This window comes from Chaetura pelagica, unplaced genomic scaffold (genome assembly GCF_000747805.2).
Source record: "Chaetura pelagica isolate M959 unplaced genomic scaffold, ChaPel_1.0 scaffold90, whole genome shotgun sequence".
Taxonomy (NCBI): Eukaryota; Metazoa; Chordata; class Aves; order Apodiformes; family Apodidae; genus Chaetura; species Chaetura pelagica.
The window spans coordinates 10201424-10224339 of record NW_009953496.1 but is presented as its reverse complement, the minus strand read 5'-3'; the positions used below and the strand labels follow the sequence as shown (position 1 = coordinate 10224339).

Sequence of the window (22916 nt, the reverse complement as noted above, 5' to 3'; positions counted from 1 at the left end):
TAAGGGAATGTATTAAGTGATGGGTAATCAATACTGGTGAAAGAAACACTACTTGTAAGTAGTGATGATAATGGCAGGAATTGGGAATGAGATTGTAGCATGCATAATGTCAGACAAAAATCTGTGACCTAAGAATATTTCCTGACTGCTCTCATATTCGGTCAGTGTATAACACAGGGTTTTTTCCCTCTGCTTGCTATATGCATGTTCTATCAGGCAGGGGATGTGTAGCATACTGCAAGTGTTGACACTGTCAAATTAGCCATTGCTGTTTATATGTTTTTTTCCCCAAATAGCTACCAGGTGGCATCTCACAATGAGATTTTTTTCAATGGCAGAAATGTACTGAGTGTCAATAAAGGAAGTGATGGAATGTCATTTGTACTGTTTTTCAGACTGCTCTGCAATGACTACAGCAAGATATAGGCCTACCTGGGACTTGGTACTTGACCCATTAGTGTCCTGCAAACTCTGCCTTGGCGAGTATCCCGTGGAGCAGATGACAACGATAGCACAATGCCAATGCATCTTCTGTACCCTGGTGAGTTTACTTTCTTATTAGGCATAAAAAACAATGCATAATTTTAACTGCAGAAATTGTGTCTGTTTCTGCTGAGTGGGTTTCACCCTGAAGTATTGATGCTGTAGTGGAAATAAATACTGTTGCTGCATACTTGACACAAATGTTAGCAGGTAAACATCTCTGTTTTCTAGCTTAAAAAAACCCAAATTTACTCAGCATTTTCTGTACTGCTGTATATAGTTATCTCCTTAATGGTGGGGGGGGGAGGGGGCTTTGGCTTGGTTTCTTTGGCTTTTTTGGATTTTATTTGTTTTTAACTTTAGTCCCAAGTCTGTCTGGGACAGGGCCATGCAAACACTTGTAACTAGAAAAGTGTTTCATGTATAATGGATTCTAGTTTTACTCTATCATAATTACAATGACATAAGAGGTTTTCATTACCTTATTGCACACCATGTGTGCCTAGAATATCAAGAATCTTGTCAATTATATTCAGCAAATAGTGCTTTGTACATAAGTGTAGTAAGTAGCAAAGATCTTCATCATAATAAAATTGTATTGCTAATTTACAGAGAAACAAAAGTCGTAGTTTTCCATCCCTAATGATTTGGAATGAAAATATTAAATCCTTAAATTTTGCTGTGTGTGCAGGTACACAAAAAAGTACCTTGTAATGATGGTTCACCAGTGGAAAAATTACAGTAACATCAGTAAGAATATGATTTCTGGCATGCATGCTCTTAGACTTTAGAACTGTCATAAACCCTTGAGAACTAATAAACTCAGATATGGAATCGGGTGGGTTTTATTTTGAAAGTCCTTTTCAACAAAGGTGGGGGTTTTCTGTTCTTAATGTTGAGGAGCAAGGATTTTTTAAGTAGTCTTTTATATCTCTTATTTTTCTTCATGGAAATATTTTTTTTAAATAAGTTGTGGTGGTTTTTTTTTTCTGAGATAGTTATTGAGAATCTATAGGGGGTTGTCAACACAACAGACAGCTCCTTTTTGTTGCTTATTGAAAACAGAAAAAAAGAAGCAATGCAGACAGCTCAGGTTCTAGTATGTATAGTGTTCTAAAAACTCCAAGTTGTCATAACCAACTTTAATGCTGGTGCGCCATGGGAAAATAGAAAGCTATTACTCAGGCATGTAAACAGGTATACTCTGTTGCAAACACTACGTCTGTCCAATTAAAACATAGGTATTGCTTCATTGAGTGCTTTGAAAACAGTTTTTGCTCAGGCATGCAAAAATATCTAAAATAACAGGCTTAATGAAAAACAGAATAGTAAGCTTCATGAAAACTGTCCTCTACTGCACAGTGGATGGTTTTAGTATGTACAGCTGTGTTTTTTGTGTTTCTTTCTCTATTGCCTGGATGTGGAGAAGATTTTAATTTCATTTTTCAGTAACAAATACTTAAGTGACAGCAGAAAGGCTGGGTTACCAGATACATCTTTTCCTCTCCAGCTTGTTCCTTCTGACTTTTCCTGACATCACTGATCTTCTGTTTTTTCTTGGCGAGATCCTTTTGACTCAAGATTTGGGATGGAGTCTGTATTTAGTAGATCCTGTACATTATACTAGAATAAATAGAAATACAATTGGAGAAATATTTGATTATCTCTGTTCTTGGTGGACCAATATATACTTTTGTCCTGGCTTCTTACTTTTATATAAATTATCTTAGTTAACTGGCCTCTGTAGTGATGAGCAAAAGAGATGTCTGTCAGAAGTGTGAAAACTGCTTTTGCTGCAGCTCTTGCTCATAGCTCTAGTACTTCAGTCTAAATTGCAGCAAGCTGAGATGACATGAGCAGGTGTAGCAAAGAGTTCTAAGTGCAACTAGTATGTAGGCAGAACTTACGTCATGCCCTGGTTTGCGCCAGGACAGGGACAATTTTCTTTTCCTTTTCAGTCAAGTCCCTTCTAAGCAACTGCACTTGCTGAAATTAACAGCACATTTTCCAGTCAGTGTCTGCCTCTAGGACTGTTAATGCTCGATGTTTATAGTAAACTGCTAGAGAAGGGTATGCAGAACCAAAGCCACTTCTTGGTTCTGAAAAACATCTTATGTTCTGGAAACAAAAGGGAGGAAAGGGGTCATACCTGTGACCCTCCTGTGGGGAGGAGTGGACCAGATAGGTGACCAAAATTAACCAAACCAAATATTCCATCCCATACAGCTCATACTGTATGAGGTATAATGAGGGTCAAGGTCTCTTCATCCATGGCTGGTGTCGTGGGAGTACTCAGGCCTCTTGTCTGCCTTTTGATCCTGATTCGTGCATTCCTGAACCCATATGACCTTCCCTTCAGCTCCCATCTGCTGCTGAGTCCATGAGCCTAGTCTGGCTGGGCCTGCAGCCTTGGTGGTGATGAGAGTGTTGTTTACATTGTGGAGCATAATAATGGTTTTGTATATATTTGTACATATTTCATTGTTTTCCTTTTCTTCATTATTGTTTCAGTAAAGCTGTGTGGTTTAGTTTTCAACACAAAAGTCTCTCCCTTATTCTTTTATCTTTCTGGGAAGGGAGAGGGGTTTTCAGAGAGCATCTGCCAGTCGTTTAGTTGCTGGCCCAGCATTAAACTGTAACAGATTCACATGCAGATTTCTCAATCCTATAAGATTCTGCAAATTGTCACTCATTATAACTGTAAAAGTGCTGTGGCAAAGATCTCATGAAGGCTTGTCTCGTCCTAGCACTTGTACAGTAACACAACATTGCTATTCAGAAAGATAGAATGGGGACACTGTTTCCTTTTGCTCTCTGGCAGAGCTATGCATAGATCTGATACAGCAGACTGCCACTCCCCTGCTGCTAAGGCAGAGATGCTGCAATTTCCCGTAATATTATTTTGCCAGTTGTAAGCTATTAGTACAATACTCCATTATGGTTTTTATCATTATGATCATTAATGTGCACACAATGCTGTAAGCTCTCAAGTTTTGTATATCTCATTAATTAGGAATGTATCCATTGTTGGATTGCTCAAGGTACCAGAGGAACAAAACTCTAGAGAGTAGAAAGGAAAACAAGCTATCTGCTGTTGTGTGTTTTGTGGTTTTTGGTTTTTTTTGTTTAGCTCTTTTTCCAAGTATTGCCAAGGAGAAAGCTAATAGCTCATTCCTTCTGGAATCATGTCAGCCACAGGACCAATCTTAAGTGTACTTCTCAAATTTTGGACCAAAATACTTACATATCTCTCTTAATACTAAATCATTCTTACTTAAATAGCACATAGTAGACAGCTAGTAGCCTTAAATTTCAAGATAGTCACTGAGCAATTGCTTGCCTCAGGAGAAGTAATTGAGTTTGCATATTGTCTTCAGAATGTTTTCTTCTTGACCCTTCTTTCCTTAGGAAGGGAAAGGGACAGTAAAGCCAACAAAGCATCACTTTTTGTTTAATTCTTTTTGTGTTAGGTACTTCATCAGAAGTTTTGAGTTACTACTTAGCCTTTGCTTTTTTTGGGGATGAGGGGAGATAGGGAGGGGGTAATTCCAGTTCCTGCCTAAAATTCTAACCATTTTATCTACGATTAAAGTATCGTGTGTCTTAAATGATAGGATGTTCCCTTAATATCTTACCAATTGTGTATGTACTAAAGTTACCACAGTTTTTATTGCAGTTAGTATTCTTGCATGAAGTTCCATCAGTTGCTGAAATGTGATTCAGGATTACATATTTGTGTGTATATATATATAGTTTTTATATATAAATACATACACAGAAGTGCTAAATAATGTGCTGTAAGTACTATGATGTTACTACTCTTACTCAAGAAAGGCTAAACTGCTCTTGGCTTCATATTACATTGTTCAGTCCCCTTCAAGTTTTTATGCAGTGCTGATCATTCTGGCACCAGAGGATTGATTGTTTACCTTCCTCAAATTTAAACAGAAAATCAGTCAAGTAGGCAGTCCAGACAAGCAAATATCTAGAAGAAATATGAAGCCCAAGAGAGAACTTATCTTTCATGGGAAGAATTACTATGATACTCATCTGCAATCCACCTTGTTACCAATGGAAGGAAAGAATGTTATTCACGTATGAGGTGTCCTACAGTCAAAAAGAAAATAACAAAGCTAATGTTAAGACCTACCTTCTGCTGTTCATTGATTTCTTGTTGGCCAGCTATGGACAGGTAAATCAGTATTGTGATGTTTGAAATGAATACTTCTATGCCAACTTCATACCTATCACTTGTACTTTGATTCTTATGCATAGGCTCTACCTTAAGCCCCTAAGACAACTAGTTGATATTGCCTGGATCTTTAGATGTCTGAGTTTGGTAGAACTGTGATAGAAGTCTTTAAGTGTATTCTGTATCCAGTAGCATGAGAGGGGTAGTGATACTGTCCTGCTATCACTAGCCCTCTTTAATCAGGTTTATTGCATTTGCCTAATCATGGCTGTTCATATATGTCCACTTAATTCTGGTCATGCCCCTGAGTATCTGCATATGCTGAAGATCTGAAAGGAAGGTAGGAACCTGTGTGTGGAGAACGGCCCACTATGATAAGCAAGGCAAATATTATTAGCCTGCCTATAACTGGCAGAAGACTTTTTTTTTTTCCCCCCTTGTTATGCTTGATTGGAACCACAATAAGCTTTGCTGGCCTCTGAGTTGAAAGACAGGAAAAAACATGATTTACGTACTGTTCTTGCTCATGCCAAATGAGGCAGGATCAGCTACTGCTTCCCCTGGGGTGAGGCAGATATCAAGAGAAGCATGGATGGGAGCAGGTGGGCTCACTGCTTTGTTTATCTGCCATGGTTTGTCCCAGCCTGCCAAGGGAAACCTACCTCAGCAACACAGCACCTGACTGTCCCCCAGCTCTACCAAGAAAAGATGCCCTGCTTGCTTTGAAACATAAAGGAGGGGGAAATGTAATGGCTTATGAGGTTTTACAGAGCTCTGGGTACTTCTTAGCAGCTGTAATGTTTTCCTGTTTCCCACCAGCTGCTGGCAGAGGTTAGAGCTTGCTGCTTTTGCTCACTTCCCCTAAACCTTAGCAGAGAACTGATAATAATCTTGACATGTGCTGTGTCAGGCTTTGTGGTTAGAGGTTGCGGTATTTGCATAGCAATTTACATGGCTTTCTGGGTTATAACTTGTCTTGGAGGTGCTCTGATGGCAAAAGTACCTGCTTTAATAAACTCACCTGTTTACAGGCGTTTACAGGTTGGGAACTACAGATCCCTGAGTGAAAACTAGATACAGAGCCTTCAGCTCTCCCCTCTCCTGCATGATGTTACTGAATTAGATTAACATTATCTGTCTTCATCTGGATATTGGGAAAGCTAGTTCATTTTTGTTTGCATAGCATTTTCATTGTGAAAGTGAAAAGTCCTTTGTTTGCTGCAGGTGTATTTTGCTCCCACTCAGAAATACTCATTCTGTTCTGAAATAGAATAAACCTTTCTCAAACAACCATATAAGGGAAGACTGACTTTTTTGTTGTTGTTTTTTTGCCTCCTGAATGTTTGAGTTTCATCCTGCATATGTTGACATTTGAAAATACATTTTTTTCTGTGAAATTTACTGTGTTCTACACAAAACAAAATAATTTTTACATTATCTTGTGCAAGATAACAGAGGGGTAACAATTCAACATGAAACAAATGCTTTTATGTACATCCATTTGAAATATCTATTCGAAGATTAAGATACACAGGAACCACAAGCTATTATCACCATTTTGCTGACTACCTACTGCTGTGAAATATTTCTCTGAAGAAAATGTGTTCATCTTCTATATATTTTACAGTACACACTCATACATAAAGTATTATGAACTCCCAAAAAACCCCCCACAACAGTTTCAAAGGGAAGGCAGCTTTATGTCCTCATTGTCTTCCCTTCCTCTATTAAGATGTTGACTTGGAAACAAGCACTTGTTTTTCAGGCTCATTTAGTTTCTGTTGCTTGGTCCTGTTGGTGATTTCCACAGCTATTGATTGCTGTGTCTCAAAGGATAGTTGCCATAGCTTAGTAAGTTAGTAGGGCTCCTCTTCCAGAGATAGCTCTTACTGAAAATAACTGCTTCCTTGGTTATCATACATTTTCTTCTTACCTCACTGTCATTTGTTGACTGATGGCTCAATGCTGACAATTCCCTGTACTCAGTTACTTCAATGCAGAGTAGCTGGAGGCTGTGCTCAAGCAGTGGACTGATGCACCTCATTCCCAATACAAATATCTTAGCTGTGAGTTGTTTACATCAGCTGTGATATTTGGGTGCTATGCCAAAGTACTTGGGCAGAGGGTAGAGCCAAAGTCCTCAGGTTCAATCAACAGCACTAACCACAGTGGCATTTGCAGGCTGCTGGCCATTTCCTGTTCTGGGATTCCACCAGCTGATGAGAGCACAGACTTTTGAACAAGACCAGTTTTTACAGCTTAGGAAGGTATGCTCAGATAGCTTGTCCTCAGATGTGGAAGCACATGGGTTTTTATCTTCCCCAGCCAAAACACCATTTGGCCCCTCTTCCACAGGCAAGATGATGTGACTGGATTTAGTCTGACACTACAGTCTCTAGAAGAGCTGCAGAACAGTGCTCTATTTGGCACTTGTCAGACCACATCTGGAGTATTGTGTTCAGTTTTGGTCCCCTCTTTACAGAAAGGCTGGAGAGGGTCCAGAGAAGGGCCGGAAGTTTGATCAAGGGACTGGAGAGCCTGAGAAAAGTTTGTTCAGCCTCGAGAAAAAAAAACCTTATTACAATGTTTCAGTACTTATAGGGAGATTACCAAGAAGACGGAGACTCCCTATTTACAAGGAGTCACATGGAAAACACAAGGGGTTATGGGCACAAGTTGCTCCTGGGGAGATTCCAATTGGACACAAGGTAAATTTTTTCACCATGAGGACAATCAAGCATTGGAATAGTGGACAGGGGACATGGTGGGTCCTCCCACATTGGAAAGCTTTAAGTCTCAGCTTAACAGGGTGCTGAGCCACCTCATATAAACTATAGCATGTATAGGTGTTTTCCAGTGAGTCACTAGTTAACCTTGTGTAGGATTAGGGTGATGCTAAAAAGCCATATTGAGAATTGCACACACTGGCACAACACTGCAAGAGTATTTCAAAGCTGAGACTGTGATTAAATAAGAATAGATTTGAGGAGGATTATAACTACTGCTTTACAGAAAATATTTCTCTGAAGAAAATGTGTTCATCTTCTATATATTTTACAGTACACACTCATACATAAAGTATTATGAACTCCCAAAAAACCCCCCACAACAGTTTCAAAGGGAAGGCAGCTTTATGTCCTCATTGTCTTCCCTTCCTCTATTAAGATGTTGACTTGGAAACAAGCACTTGTTTTTCAGGCTCATTTAGTTTCTGTTGCTTGGTCCTGTTGGTGATTTCCACAGCTATTGATTGCTGTGTCTCAAAGGATAGTTGCCATAGCTTAGTAAGTTAGTAGGGCTCCTCTTCCAGAGATAGCTCTTACTGAAAATAACTGCTTCCTTGGTTATCATACATTTTCTTCTTACCTCACTGTCATTTGTTGACTGATGGCTCAATGCTGACAATTCCCTGTACTCAGTTACTTCAATGCAGAGTAGCTGGAGGCTGTGCTCAAGCAGTGGACTGATGCACCTCATTCCCAATACAAATATCTTAGCTGTGAGTTGTTTACATCAGCTGTGATATTTGGGTGCTATGCCAAAGTACTTGGGCAGAGGGTAGAGCCAAAGTCCTCAGGTTCAATCAACAGCACTAACCACAGTGGCATTTGCAGGCTGCTGGCCATTTCCTGTTCTGGGATTCCACCAGCTGATGAGAGCACAGACTTTTGAACAAGACCAGTTTTTACAGCTTAGGAAGGTATGCTCAGATAGCTTGTCCTCAGATGTGGAAGCACATGGGTTTTTATCTTCCCCAGCCAAAACACCATTTGGCCCCTCTTCCACAGGCAAGATGATGTGACTGGATTTAGTCTGACACTACAGTCTCTAGAAGAGCTGCAGAACAGTGCTCTATTTGGCACTTGTCAGACCACATCTGGAGTATTGTGTTCAGTTTTGGTCCCCTCTTTACAGAAAGGCTGGAGAGGGTCCAGAGAAGGGCCGGAAGTTTGATCAAGGGACTGGAGAGCCTGAGAAAAGTTTGTTCAGCCTCGAGAAAAAAAAACCTTATTACAATGTTTCAGTACTTATAGGGAGATTACCAAGAAGACGGAGACTCCCTATTTACAAGGAGTCACATGGAAAACACAAGGGGTTATGGGCACAAGTTGCTCCTGGGGAGATTCCAATTGGACACAAGGTAAATTTTTTCACCATGAGGACAATCAAGCATTGGAATAGTGGACAGGGGACATGGTGGGTCCTCCCACATTGGAAAGCTTTAAGTCTCAGCTTAACAGGGTGCTGAGCCACCTCATATAAACTATAGCATGTATAGGTGTTTTCCAGTGAGTCACTAGTTAACCTTGTGTAGGATTAGGGTGATGCTAAAAAGCCATATTGAGAATTGCACACACTGGCACAACACTGCAAGAGTATTTCAAAGCTGAGACTGTGATTAAATAAGAATAGATTTGAGGAGGATTATAACTACTGCTTTACAGAAATGTAGTAAGTTTGAAAAAAAAAAAAAAAAAAACCACAAAAAACCCCAAAACTTAAAAGCTCTCCAAGAAACCTACCTTCTTTTTTTGGAAGAAAGTAGTGGATTTTTTCTATGAAGTGCAAAGATTAAAAGTGCTTTTTTTAATTATTTTTTTTAATTTTTATTGCCAAATTCCTGTTGCTTTTAGGAGTATCCTCTGAAATAGTAAAAAAGATAGTACATTACAATAATACACAGCTACAGGTAGCCCTACTCTATGGGAATAGGGTAGACTCGAGCTCAGACCTTAAGTCATTTTTCCCTCCTCTTCAGGAAATATCCCAGCTCTAGGCTGCTTGGTTTAGGGAACTTTTTCCACTTTGGATTTTTCAGCTTTGTCTAAATTGAAAGTCTTTCAATAAGATGTCTTCTTCAGGGAAAAGCTCTATAGTCCAGAGGGAATTTGCTGTTTGGACAAAAGGGGTGGGGGCTGTTGTTCCAATAATATTAGCCTCCACTGGAGATGTGGACACCCAAATTAATCTCTCCAATTTGTTTGTAGTGAGAGACATACACTCACATGCACACTCTCCCTCCCTGCCCCTGTGGGTATTGCACAATGCATCACTGTTTACTAGTCTAATCTGAAGCTAAACCTGAGCATTACATCATTACCTGAAAGACTTATGGCTGGTGTGTCTACCAGGTTAAATACCTATTCACCAGACTGCAGAATTGGCTTAGTGGAATTAGCACAGAGCAATAGAATAACCTTGGTGTTATGCTGTCTTCTGGCAAGAAAGCTATTACCTTCTCACTATTCATTTTTAACAAAAATGCCTGGTCTCCAGAACATAAAAATAGTGCAAAGTACTATTGAAAGTAGTTGTTGCAGTAGTTTTGTTCATCTGTGTAGCCTCATCATGTGAATTTTGAGCTTTGTTTTAGTATCTTTTTATCACAAAAACTACCCATAGAACAAACTGTAGGTTTGTTGCTGCAAATCACTGTTAGATAAGTGCTTCTGACTCAATATAATTTCCTAAAATGTAAGGCTGAAAGGTATCGCTGTGTTCATCCAGCCTGATGTCATTTATAGTATGGATTGTAAAATACCAACCAGCGTTTCTTGACTTTTCATGTGGTTGAATGCAAGTTTATATGAATATATGTGGTTATGGATATGCATATTTTCAGTAGTATGTTTAATCCTGGTTTGCAGATGATACACAATTTGTGAGTTCAGCAATTTAGTCTACATGTTAATAATCATCTTACTTGGAAACATTTCCTTTCTCAGTTTCAGTTTTATTCCCAATGTTATTGTCCATTTCCCCTCTTTTCATTGACACTTAGACCCAATAATTTTAAAATCAGATTTTTTGATTAAAAAAAAAAACAAAATTAAAAATATCCCATGTTAAAAAAGTACATCAGCCCTGCCTTCTGTGCCTAAAGAATTCTTAGTGATTGTCTGCCCAAGGTGAAAGCAAATGCCTTTATCTGCCTTTAATATTCACCTTTACTGAATGTGTTGTAAAAAAATTTCATTCCTTCTCTTTTTTAGAACTTGGTAAACTCTAGATTTCTTTCCTCCTGTCTTCTTTTCTTCCCTTTCAGTTTTATTAATAGGTGTTTCTTTAAAAATGTTTTACCAATACCAGCATATGATGACTTTGTGTGTAGTGAACATTTCATTTTGGGATTGCTGTGGCCTAGTGCCAGCACTAAAATACATTTGAACTTTTACAAAATAAATCAAATGATGCAGTGATGATATGCTTAGTTCTGCAATCCTGTTAGGCTTTTTTGGCCTTTCCAAATCCACTGACTTATTTATAAATTTTTCCATATGACTAGGCATTTGCATCTGCAGCATCAGAGTAGCCAGAAGGATATCTTGTGACCTTATTTCAACCTCAACCCTTAGGTACCTGATTTCAGCTCCTGTTTTCTCTGAGAAAAAATATGTAATAACAGTTAATTTTGATAGTTGTTTTGGGTGAGTTACATTCTTAAGTTTTTTTGTTCATGCTATACAGCACTTTATTGCCTTAATGGAAAGGCTATGAGAATATTTTTTTCCAGCATGGAATCAACTACAAGCTGCATAGAAAATGAGCAACAATTTATTTCTCATCTTTTTGTAGTCATCCTGTAATGATTTTTTATAACTGAGTACCTAGTCCTACTGTGTTTTGTTTGCATGCTGGTACATTTCTAGTACTGTAACCAGTTTAAAATTTTCTGACACAAGTGGCATTATCTTGTGTTTACTCTCAAGAGAAGCCACAGCTATCCTGTGCTTCAAATTGTCTTGCAACCACTTTGGGTTACTCCTTTTCCACACAAGAAATCCCTGGAGTGAGGAAGTCCTGAGTGAACAGATTGTTTTATCCTCTGCCTAATTTAAAGTGATATTTCACAGCCTTGAGATACCATCTGCATTCCCAGCAGGTGTAGCATAAGAAGTGCACTTTCGCTGTGCTGGTTTTGAGGAGGTAGGTGCCCCATCAGGGGAAGGCCTTGGGCACAGGCCATGACAGGAATGAACTGTGGCATTCCTTGGAAGATGTGAGGAAAGGGAAACAAATAGGCTTTGGCAATGGTCCCAAACAGGTTGAGGAAGAGAATTAACCGCATTAATGATTAATGATGGCAAAGCTCATCTAGCCTGAAAAGTACTTCCTATAAGTGCTAAGTGCTTGCATTAAAAATGTATGCATTTTCATTTTAATCCACACTTGGTGTCTGCAAATGGAGGGGAAAGGGAAGAACCAGCAGTGTCATTATGGCAAAACTTACATCACTACAGCTGAAATTACAGATTGCCAAGACATGCAGTCTAGGACGTGGTTCTTGCAGAGCTCAGACTGCTGTGGTTGCTACTAGTGCTTCTCTTGAACTGCTTCACCACCCACCCAGCAGAGCTCTAAGCAAAGGCTTAGAAACCTGCAAGTTAAACATCTACTAAGTAAACAACTGTCTTCATTAAATCCCTACTGATAAAGAAGAAACTATAGACCAATTGTCCAGTCTCTGTTTTTCTCTTCAAAAAAAATAAAAATAGACCAGTTGTCTCTTGAGTAGGAGATGCAGGGAAGGGGACTCTTGACAGAAATTATTTGTTGTGTTATAAAGATGATAATATGTTGCTACCAGAAAAGCTGTGTACCCGAGTAGCTGAAATTATGTGGGCAGAAAGTGATGTTTTTGCTGCAATCAAGCTGAGAAAAATAAAATCTGAAAGAAAATGTTAGTATAGGTGATAAGGTCTCAGGAAGGAGCAGAACAGATGTATCAAGAGACTGAAGAAGTGGACTCAAAGTCTAGACCTTAGTAGCTACAAGCCACACACATTAGGCTGGAAATATCCTTGTTGATGGGTGGTGGCACGGTTGGAAGGAAGAAGCAGTGTTGTGCTCTGAGCTGCAGTTAGGCACACAGGACTTGGCAAGGTCAATGCAGCCCTTTGCTTTCGCAGGCTGATGTCAAGTCAGCAGCTGTGTACCTTTTGCAGGTTCTGTCTGGAAATGGTACTTGAAATCCCAGTTTTGACAGCTTGCTGCAAAACTTAATTCCTCTCACCTCCCACCCAGCTGTATGCTGAGCTTGTTTCGTAACTTGATTTGACTCAGCTGCTCGTCTAGCCTCACTCTCTGCTTGTGTGTCTGGTAACAGAGGGTTATAGACCTGCTTTCTGTAAGTGTCTCCAGTTTGCCACTGCCAGCTGAACTTAAGAAGAGGGTGAGAACACCAATGGTGACCCATCTGCTGGAAGGCAGACCCTCATTTGGCCTTTCTGTGGAGTGTCAGGCTGATAGAAGTTGCACAGTATCTGCAGGGAGAAGGACATCTCCCCCTCCATCACTCCCCTTGCCTCCCCAGCAAGGACCTATGCAGTCGCTCTCACCTTGATGTGGGAAGTATGGAGGTAAAGGGGGGTGGTTCCTCTCCAGGAATAACAAGGTTTGGTCTTCATTTTCCCTGAGTCTAAAATACCCACCTTTCTTCTCTGTTTTGTTGGTAGCTGGGCTGTGCACGACTGTACATTTTTAGTTATGACTTCGGCAAAATCCTGTGGTTGCTAGGGGAGAAAAGTATTAGTATTACCAATATTTATTATTCTGTCCCCATGGAAACTGTAGTTCTTCTGGGAGTCCTAGTTGTTACATTTTTTCTTCTTATGGAAAAGGAAGTAACCATAAACTTCAGATAGTTATTTTCTAGAAATAGAAAGCAAAATACACCACTCCCTTTGCTCTCTGGTATGCTTGACAGTTGTCTGTCTATGGGTAGTTATTGCTTACTAAGCTGTGTTGTGGTTTCCAGTCACATAAAGACTTTTGGAGTGTGGTTAATCTAATTTTATCTTTGTGGTTTACTATTTTTTTCTCCCCTCCTAGCGCCCTGTTTGATTGTCCTTTTGCCCATTATTGTTATTTTTTAATTTGCTGCATATTTTAAACTGAGGAAGAGTTACTTGATGAGGAAGTGAAGTTGCTGTTCTCTGTTTAGAGGTACAACCATGGCAAAAGCTGTGAACATGGCCCATGGTTGTAGAAGGGTTCAGTAGTATCTGTTTTTTCAAAGAAGTTTGAGTTCTTTAGATTTTCAGAGGAAAGCTCTTAAAAAAACTGGGTGGTATGTCCTTGGTGTGATAGTTATGTCAGTCTTTTGCTCTCTTACAGTGCCTAAAACAGTATGTGGAACTTTTGATCAAAGAAGGTCTAGAAACAGCAATCAGCTGCCCTGATGCTGCCTGCCCAAAGCGAGGTCATCTGCAAGAAAATGAGGTACACTTGTATTACATAGAGTTTGGTTTTTTTTCTTTTCTGGATGTTTAAATGTCTGGCTCTGTATGTTACTGCTGGCATTGTTGCCAAAATACATTTTTAATAATTCTCTAAAGGTCAAATATTTTGTCTCTATTTGTTCAAAATGCCTCAGATGATTGCTGTTGCTAATGGGATATTTTTCTTTTCCTTCCTTCAATAGATTGAGTGCATGGTTGCATCAGAAATCATGCAAAGGTATAAGAAGCTACAGTTTGAAAGAGGTAACACATGTAATGCTACTCCTTGCAAGGCTGTGGGAATGGTATCACTGCAGAATGATCCCATAAATCAGAATCTGGCTCTGCATGTTTTCATGCAGTAGCATAGTGTATTAATTGTTTGGTCATCTCAAACAAAAAACCCCAACAACTTGAGAAATAGCAAACATTGTTTCTGTTCTTGCCTGTGTGATTCCCAGAATTGCAACAACTTGAGAATAAATGAAGAAAATTGCTGTGTGATATATTGCCCTATAACTAAGGAAGGGAATGACTTATACTTCGAGTTTTGCTCTTTGAACTGACTACCAGTATTCTAAGGGCTGGAGAGGTAGACTTACCCCTTTTGTGGAGCCACTATTATCTCTTGTGATGACATCTGGTGTAGAATTACTAGTTCAGATAATCTGAACCTTGTTAATTTTTATGAGCATATAAGCTGACTGGGTGCCTATGGGGATGTGGAACTGTGTGGCCATAGAGAACTTCCAGTAAGATTTTGCTGAGGGTAGGGTACAACCTAGTGACCACTGAAGTTATTGGTGAGTTTTGATTGACTTCAGTGGGCTTTGAACATAAAATGCCTTACCAGTAAGGCATCCCCTCAAAGAAAGGGATGGAACTGTATAGCAGTATTACACTATTTTTAATCATGTAGTTAAATTAGGACAGAGACCAAGTTGATACAGAGTCTTCCCGGGCAAGGCACTGTACACTTTCTGATGGGTTATACCTGCATAGTATGTGCTCTATTTAACTCCAAGTATAACTGAAGAAAAATACAACATCTCATTCTCAGAACAACTTTATTTCTGTGAATGAAAGTGGGCAATTAATTCAAACTCAGAAAACTCAGTTTGGTTTGGTGCCTGTTTGCAAGGCTGGCCAGATTTCTGTCTAAGTGGCTAAGCATAAATTAAAAGGCTTCCTTTGAAAATGCATCTTCAAATGCCCTGCCAGCCAATCTCAGCTAAATACATTGCTATGGAAGGCTGGTCTTGTAACTGCCTTTGAATTTTGTTCTTTTATGCCCCTTTACAGAAGTGCTTTTGGATCCCTGTCGGACTTGGTGTCCATCTTCTACTTGCCAGGCAGTTTGCCAGCTCCAGGAACCAAGCCCACAGGACCCCCAGCTGGTCCAGTGTAAAGCCTGCGACATTGAGTTCTGCTCTGCTTGCAAAGCTAATTGGCATCCAGGTCAAGGCTGTCAAGAGAACATGCCAATATCATTTCTTCCAGGAGAAACAAGGTAAAGTATTGTAAAAGATCAAGTATTTATAAACAAAACACTCAATCTTGAAACAAACAGGAGAATGAATAGTAAAGAGGCATTTTCCTGATATTTTGTTTTAAAGCTGTTTCCTTCACTTAGTCATTCCTGTTATTTTGATGCTTATTCCAAAGCTGGATAGCTCTTGGCAGCCTCACTATTCGCCACTAATCCCAGCAAAGTACAATGAAACTACTTGAGCCACTATCAGCCACTCTTTTTGCCCAGTGGGAAAAATATGATACCCAGGCAGTTCATGAACTTCAGAGACTGACATTGCTGCTGCTGTTGTGGGCAACATGAAAGATGGTAACATCATCGTTGGCCAGTGATTTCAGGATACTCTCACAATCCTAACTGCTGCACGTTTGGCCAAAGATCTTAAGTTCTGTTTCAAGCTGTTTCTAGTGGCATAGAGCAGCCAGTGGATAGGGAAGGTAAAATACCTTATCTTTTTTCCTCAGTGTTATGGTTGCTTTTAGTTTTTATTTCATGTTTCATTTTCTACTCTGTTGATTATTTGTTATTTCATTATTCTGGAGCATAACATACCAGTAGCTGTTTGTGCTACCATATGTTTGGAGTTTCATATATGTTTATGGATTCAAAGCATTTTTCTGTCATATGATTGCCCCTAGTGTGACTAACAAGCATGTATCCTGCTGTTGGGCAGATCAGTCAAGGGTCAGTCCTGTTTTCCAGCAAACTGTTCATTCCCTACCAGTCAGTCTTGTATCTCCCACTGGCAGTGGCTGCAGGAAGTGTCATTTTTTTAAGGTACATTTTAGTTGTTGGTTTGCCTGCATATGGTAGAAAGCTACTCAAGGGAAAGAAATGTTCTTCCAGTGTTTTCACATTCCTCTGTGTTGTGCTTATTATATGAGGGGACATCCAGTGATTTTGTACAGTCCTGCAAGACAAGAAGAGGTGATGCTGATTCTAATTCATTAACTTGTTAGGACAATGTTAGAAACAAAGATATTAACTCTGAAAGAATGGCATGCCCTGAAAACCTCATGGGTCCTGATTGGGAGGACAATTCCTATATCCTCAAGATGGACACAGCCAAGCAATTTCTTCCTGGTGTCCCAGTCCAAAAGAATGTGGACTGGGCTTATTGTGCTATCAAGGGACTGCTTCCTCTTTTCTGAGAAAGAAGGGCAAAAAAAGGAAAATCATCTAGACATAGAAAGCATTTAGGTGTGACCTAGCTGCTGCTCATCTGATATATTCCAGGAGAAAACTTCAATATCAAGTAGTATAACTTAATAACAAAAACAGTTAGTATAACATGTGGTAAAGAAAAATGTCCTGACTCTGACATAGGCACTGTAGTCATTAAACATTTTTTTTCTAGACATCTCTGAAAAATAGAGCATAGCCGAAATACCTGAATAACAAAACTCAGTTGAATATCTTTAAATTAAAAAGGAGACTTAGCTTCTTAGCACAATTCTTAAAGGCACTTCTCTAAACTGACATAGCCACACAACTTACTAATTCCTCACTCTCTCCCACAGTTCAGTTTTTAAAATGGAAGAAGATGATGCTCCAATCAAACGCTGTCCAAAATGTAAAGTTTACATTGAACGAGATGAAGGCTGTGCCCAAATGATGTGTAAGAACTGCAAACATGCCTTTTGCTGGTACTGTCTGGAATCTCTTGATGTGAGTATATGCCATGCACTCTGGTTATCAGAAGCTTAGAAGCTCATTGCTTTGCCATCCAGCTGCCAGCTTAATTAAATAGTAGCTCACTAGCTTCTGCCCAGCTTGGTGGACCGCAACTCACCAGAGCTGATGCTGGCAATTTGATAGGATTTCTATGTTCTATTTGTCGAACCTCTGTGATCTTAGCATTTTGCCTATGTGAGTCAGTAAATAATTATTATGGAAAAAAACAACAACAAACAAACCTAAAAATATTCTAGTTTTCAACTTTACATGGCAACATGGGGGAGGGGCACTGCTCTCGTTTGTTTTGTTGTGTTTTTTTTAAATAATACTTTATTTAGTACTGATTTTTCAATGTTTCCTTTCTTGAAGGGGTTACAGGATGAGCATGGCAGTGTTCTTAGTCTGTGGAAGTTTAGTGGGCAAACTATATTTGGTGTGTCACCATGCAGGAGACTAGCAGTCAGATTTGTTTACTGTTCATTGTATTCTGTAGGACAAGAAATAGATCTGACATCTGAAAAAGAATACAGTGCTCTCCTAACACCAGGAATTAGTCTATAAGCTGCTGCTGTCATATGTTTTTGTTTTTTTTTTAAAAACAGCCTGTTATCTGCCCAAGGATCAGAGTATATACAATGTGCAACATCTGTTTCCATGTAATTTATTTTATATTATAGTATTGTTAACAATAGAAAAGGAAATGTTTTAGGTTCCGGAAAGCTAATCTGACTATACAAATCCTGTGGTTGTCCCATTTGAATGCTTTACTAACCGTCCTTAAGTCACGGGCTTCTCACGTGCTTGGTTAAAAAGCAGTGTTCCCTTGGTACTAAACCTGCTATCTTGGCTGGTTTGTAAAAGGGTGGCAGAACAGAGAGGCACATCATTTCTCAAAAATCTGTATTGTCCTTTAATTCTTCAGCTATCAAAAGGAACCAAGATTGGGAAGTCTGCACTACAAGTATTCATTTTCATTTGCTCTTTCTGTATGTGTGTGAAAGACTTGCAGTGGTCAGCATTTAAATATCCATCTTGAGAGCCTTTGGCAGAAGAATTTGTTATAGATACACAAGACTTGCTAAACAAACTTGTTTCTGAAGATGTTTAAGTATAAACAAAGCACTTTTGAAAGATTAGACCTGTCTGTATCCACTTTACTTAGCTTCTGTCTTCCTGTACAATTCCTATTTATAAATTCTCAGAAATTGGTGGTTTATAACTTGAAGAACACTTTATACTTCTCTTTATTGCCTACCATTTAATATTTTGCAGGATGATTTTCTTCTTATACATTATGACAAAGGACCTTGTCGAAATAAGTTGGGACACTCCAGGGCATCCGTTATCTGGCACAGAACACAGGTAAAGCTCATTTTTAAAAGCTCTATACAGGTCCACTACTGTCATAGTGCCTTCCTTTGCTTTACTCATTTTAAGAAACTTGAGGTAGACTTCTGGGCCAAATGGGGGCTGACTTTCAAAGCAGATTTAAAGAAAGCTGTAGATTGGAGAGGAACACTTAGCTGTCCCAGAGGGATCACTGAGAGCTAGAAGGGACACGTTTACAAAGCCAGATAAATGCCAACCCAGATATACTCTCAATAAACCTGGAAGATGAACTAGGTTGCCACTATCCATATTATTAAATGGGAAGCTGATCCTGTAAGGGGTCTTCAGGTCGAGCTCTAGAACTGGAAAGGCATTTGTCTTGCTGTGGACTCCAGTTGACTCTTTCATATAGGTTGGACAGAAGGTAACCCAGTGAGCTTAATGGTAGTTTCAAACTGACAATTAGAAAGAATGTGGCAATACCTCCTGTAGTCTAGGTCCAGTCTTACTGGACCCAGCATGAATGGTCATAATGAAAGACCTCTCTGCACCATTTTGATGCATAGAATATAAATGCCAGTGCATTACTTGGTCCAACCTACTGCCTTTACAGTCACTCTAGAGATACAGGGACATCTGGGTATCTGAGTCATCTCTTCCTAAATTAACTGTGTGCCAGTAAAAAGCTACCTTAGCTTGAGATAAAGTTATTTTCTTGAAGTACAGATTTCCTTCCATTTGAGCATAAACACCAAGCCTGGACAAACAGCTAAGCTGAAAGAAAAGAAGGATCGCTCCCCTCTCCCTCTACATACACCCCCAAGTTTTGCTTGGTTAAGCAAGTGGTAGTTTAGGAAGTGTGTGGATGCACAAGCTTTTTTTTATATACATGTAATATGTTTAGACCAGAGGGAATGGCTTGATGCTGAGTAGGGCAGTAACTTATTTAGAAGCAACAGAACCAAGTAGAAAACAGCTTTGTTTAAAAGCACAAGAAAAAAACAACAACACAAAAAGCACCAAAAAAAAGACCCACAACAAACAAAATTAACCTTGATAAATTCTTTGATAGCATATTGAGGCTGAAAGGAAGATGGAGTAGGTATCTCATATATATTACCAGTAGTCAATTCCATCCACTGAATTTCTGACTTTCAGAGCTTGGCTCTGGCTGACCAGTGCACCTGAGCTGCAGAGAGTTTGGCAAGGGCAGGCTGTCTCCAAAGGGCAGTATGGCAATAGTTGCAGCTCACTGTTTTTAAAGGAGATGAGAATTTAGCTTTGGTTTATGTCTGTAGTAAACAAATGCAAAGATTAGCAAAGGGAAGTTGCCTCAGTGTGTCAGCAACTCCGTAAAAAAGGAGACATGAAACGTGCACAGCTCTAACGCTGGAAAAGAAATTGCTCTTGGCAAGAAATAAGTGTGAGGGCAGGGAACTCTAAGCTCTTTATCCTTGGACAGCAAGGAGCCAGGACTGAATGCGTTTGGCGGAGGGGGCGGGCAGTGACGGTCCCGCAGCGCCATCTCCTGCGCCCAGCCCTCCCCTCGGCCCCTCTGACAGCCCTGCAGAGGGAACTGCCTAAAGAAGTACGTAGTAATCAGAACGAGAAATTGTCCGTTGCCGACAAAAGTACTACTAAATAATCTCGTCTATATCATGGCTAATTAAATATTTTCTAGGTAATTGAAACAACATATCTAGCCCTGGCTTCATTTTGCCTTCTGTTGTGAGGTTTTGCTGGCAGATGAAGCATTACACTCCTGCCTTCATTATTCACAATTATTCACAAACACTCTCTTATGTGAATTAATCTAAATTATTTTCTCAAATAATTTGCAAACATATTGTTGCAGCATGACTCTTTACAGTTGCCTATGGCAAATAGGAAACTTCCTTAGGCAATAGACCCCAACATCATTTTTTAAAAATAATTTTCCAAATTTTGAAATCTGTAGAAACTAATGGAGTTTGGCATGCTAACAGGATGGGTAGCTCTGTGGTCCTCTGCCCCTGTTGCTAAGAGGGTGATCAATAAATGTAAATGAAAAAAATGCTTTTAGATAGGGTTAGGTCACATCCCTTGAATCAATGGGATGAGCTCAGGTCTGATTGTAAAAAGCCATTTGGCACATGCACAGTCTTTCTATAGTCCACGGTATTTGTAATCTGTGGCTGAGATTCCCAAATTTGCATTTCTGCTGGTGAGAAATTTATAGGAATCTTCCCGGTTTCTCCATTAATAATACCAAAACCTTGTCTGTTTCATTTTGGTGATTTTTCCCACAAAAAGGGGAGCACCTGAAAGTGGGAGTCTATAACTCTCTTGTAGTCTTTAATATTCAGGCTTGATGAAGAAAAAAGTAGCTAGTCAGTTCTTTCATTAGTTATTTGAGATATTGCAAAACTCAGGCAAATAACCATCTGCATCAGTTTGTGTGATGTGACTGAGTCGTGTGGCATGATTCTGACTGGAGTAATGAAACACGAACGTTCACTTTCTGATTTCACATTTTCTGACTGATTTCACTGATCACAGGCACTGACTGTAGCACCCACTTCAAGGGAAGTGCTGCTTCTAGTAAGGTCAAGAGCATTTACTGAGGTCCTTTTGAAGGACACTGATGATGCACTAGTATCAGCAGAATCTAGGCAAGTGTTATCCTTAACGCAATGCTATTCTCTTCTCTTGCAGGTGGTAGGAATTTTTGCAGGATTTGGTCTTCTACTTTTGGTGGCCTCCCCTTTCCTTCTACTTGCTACACCATTTGTTCTGTGCTGCAAGTGCAAATGTAATAAAGGAGATGATGACCCTCTACCTACCTAGCCTGAGAAGACTGGACTTATCACATGTGTTTTGATTTTATTGTTGCTGTTGATGTTTCCCTCTTGCACTTACATTGCTGTAGCTTTACTTGCCCCATTCTGCTTTTCATTGACATACAGTCTTGGTTCCAGGAACTGTTATTTCTACTGTTACATAGATCAATTGAGAACAGACAAGGAAGTTAATGGAAGGCAAGTTTGGTGCTAAAGGGAGACCATGGACCCAGGTAGCTATCTGAAATGAAGAGATGATACTGCTAAAAATAATGCCAAAAGTTTCTGCTGCCCCGCTGGTGGACTGGGAACTGTGCTGAATGACATCAGCAAAACAAGCTAAAAATGCATACAAATATAAACTTTCTGCATATCCGTTTACTTAAAAATTTGGTGTCTTATTCCTGTATATATTTGAGTTGCCTATAATTTAAATCAGATAGTCAACTTAGTGTGATTTTTGCCATGTTTTTGTTAAAGCCGTCACAATGTCCTTTTTAATACCTATTTTTTCCAAGTATAAGAAAATCAGTAAGGTGCATATAGGCCATCCTATGCCTTTCTTGAAATTTGGGGAGGATTAGAAGGACAGAGTTGGTCCTGTTGCCTTCGAGGAATTTTTTGAAGTCTTATAAGAAATGTGTTTGATTGAAAGCTACATTTAAAAAAATGAGTTGATGAAGCTGTAAGTTTGATTGGTGACACAAACCCACTCTCTAATCAAGGTTCTTTTAAAAAAGCATTGATGGTTGATTACCACTGGACCACTAGTGTTTTTTTCTGAATTGTTATTTTATGCTATTGTTTAGGGTTCTGCTATACTTACAGGGCTATGTAACTTCTAATCCAGGTATCTTAATATTTTTTTATATATATATATATATATAATCCTATTTAAAACAAATATGTAAATAGCTGGGCTATTGAAATATTTTGGAAGTTCAAGATAGCTTGGTTCTGTCTTCAGGGCAATTACTAAAAATTACAGGACTAATTTTACTATTCAGCAGACTCTTGGGTTATCAATCTTTCCTTTTAAGTATAAAAATACATTAGGATTATCCCTGCACTTCGTAATAACAATGCCTGGGATATTTGTGAAAGTTGTACTTGACATTTAAACTACTTAGCCCATTTTCAGAATTAATATGATATGATGTGTGGTGTGTAATGTTAATAACAATGCTCCGACAAAACAAGTTTTCATTTGAATACTCTTTTGATCTGATAATTTTGTGGAATTCACAGTATAGTGTTTCTAGGGTAGTAAAGCATGCTGGTCAAGATACTGTTAATCATCTAGTTTCTCATTAGAAATATTTTGTTGAAAACCATTTTGGTCTGATTTTAAAGCCTACAGGAATTTGATTAATAACTTCTTGCCATGAAATATGAAGCATCTGAAAAAATGGGTATGTCTGTGTGTAGTACTGAAGGAAAACACTATTTTGAATGGCTTATGGACTGAAGTTTGACTGTGTTTTTTTCATTATCATATATTTCTGTGCATTATTAATGTACTGAGATGGATGAATATGTTCAAGCCAGGATATTTTTGCCCCCAAAATGTATTAAGACCCTTAAATGCAACTGCTTCTTGCTGCTGTCACAGGCTGGGAATGTTTTCATTGCTCAAGCATAAGGAAATTACTAATTTCTTAAAT

The 22916-nt window shown here is 39.1% G+C and overlaps 1 protein-coding gene across 1 annotated transcript; it reads left to right on the top strand.

Moving 5' to 3' along the window:
* Nucleotides 1–406: 406 nt before the first annotated feature.
* Nucleotides 407–21684, top strand: RNF144A (ring finger protein 144A). Its single transcript, XM_009999160.1, has 7 exons — nt 407–541; nt 13793–13897; nt 14100–14160; nt 15199–15406; nt 16948–17095; nt 18377–18466; nt 21128–21684. The coding sequence occupies exons 1-7, from the start codon at nt 407–409 to the stop codon at nt 21257–21259; spliced, it is 879 nt and encodes a 292-aa protein (XP_009997462.1). The 3' UTR covers nt 21260–21684.
* Nucleotides 21685–22916: the final 1232 nt, after the last annotated feature.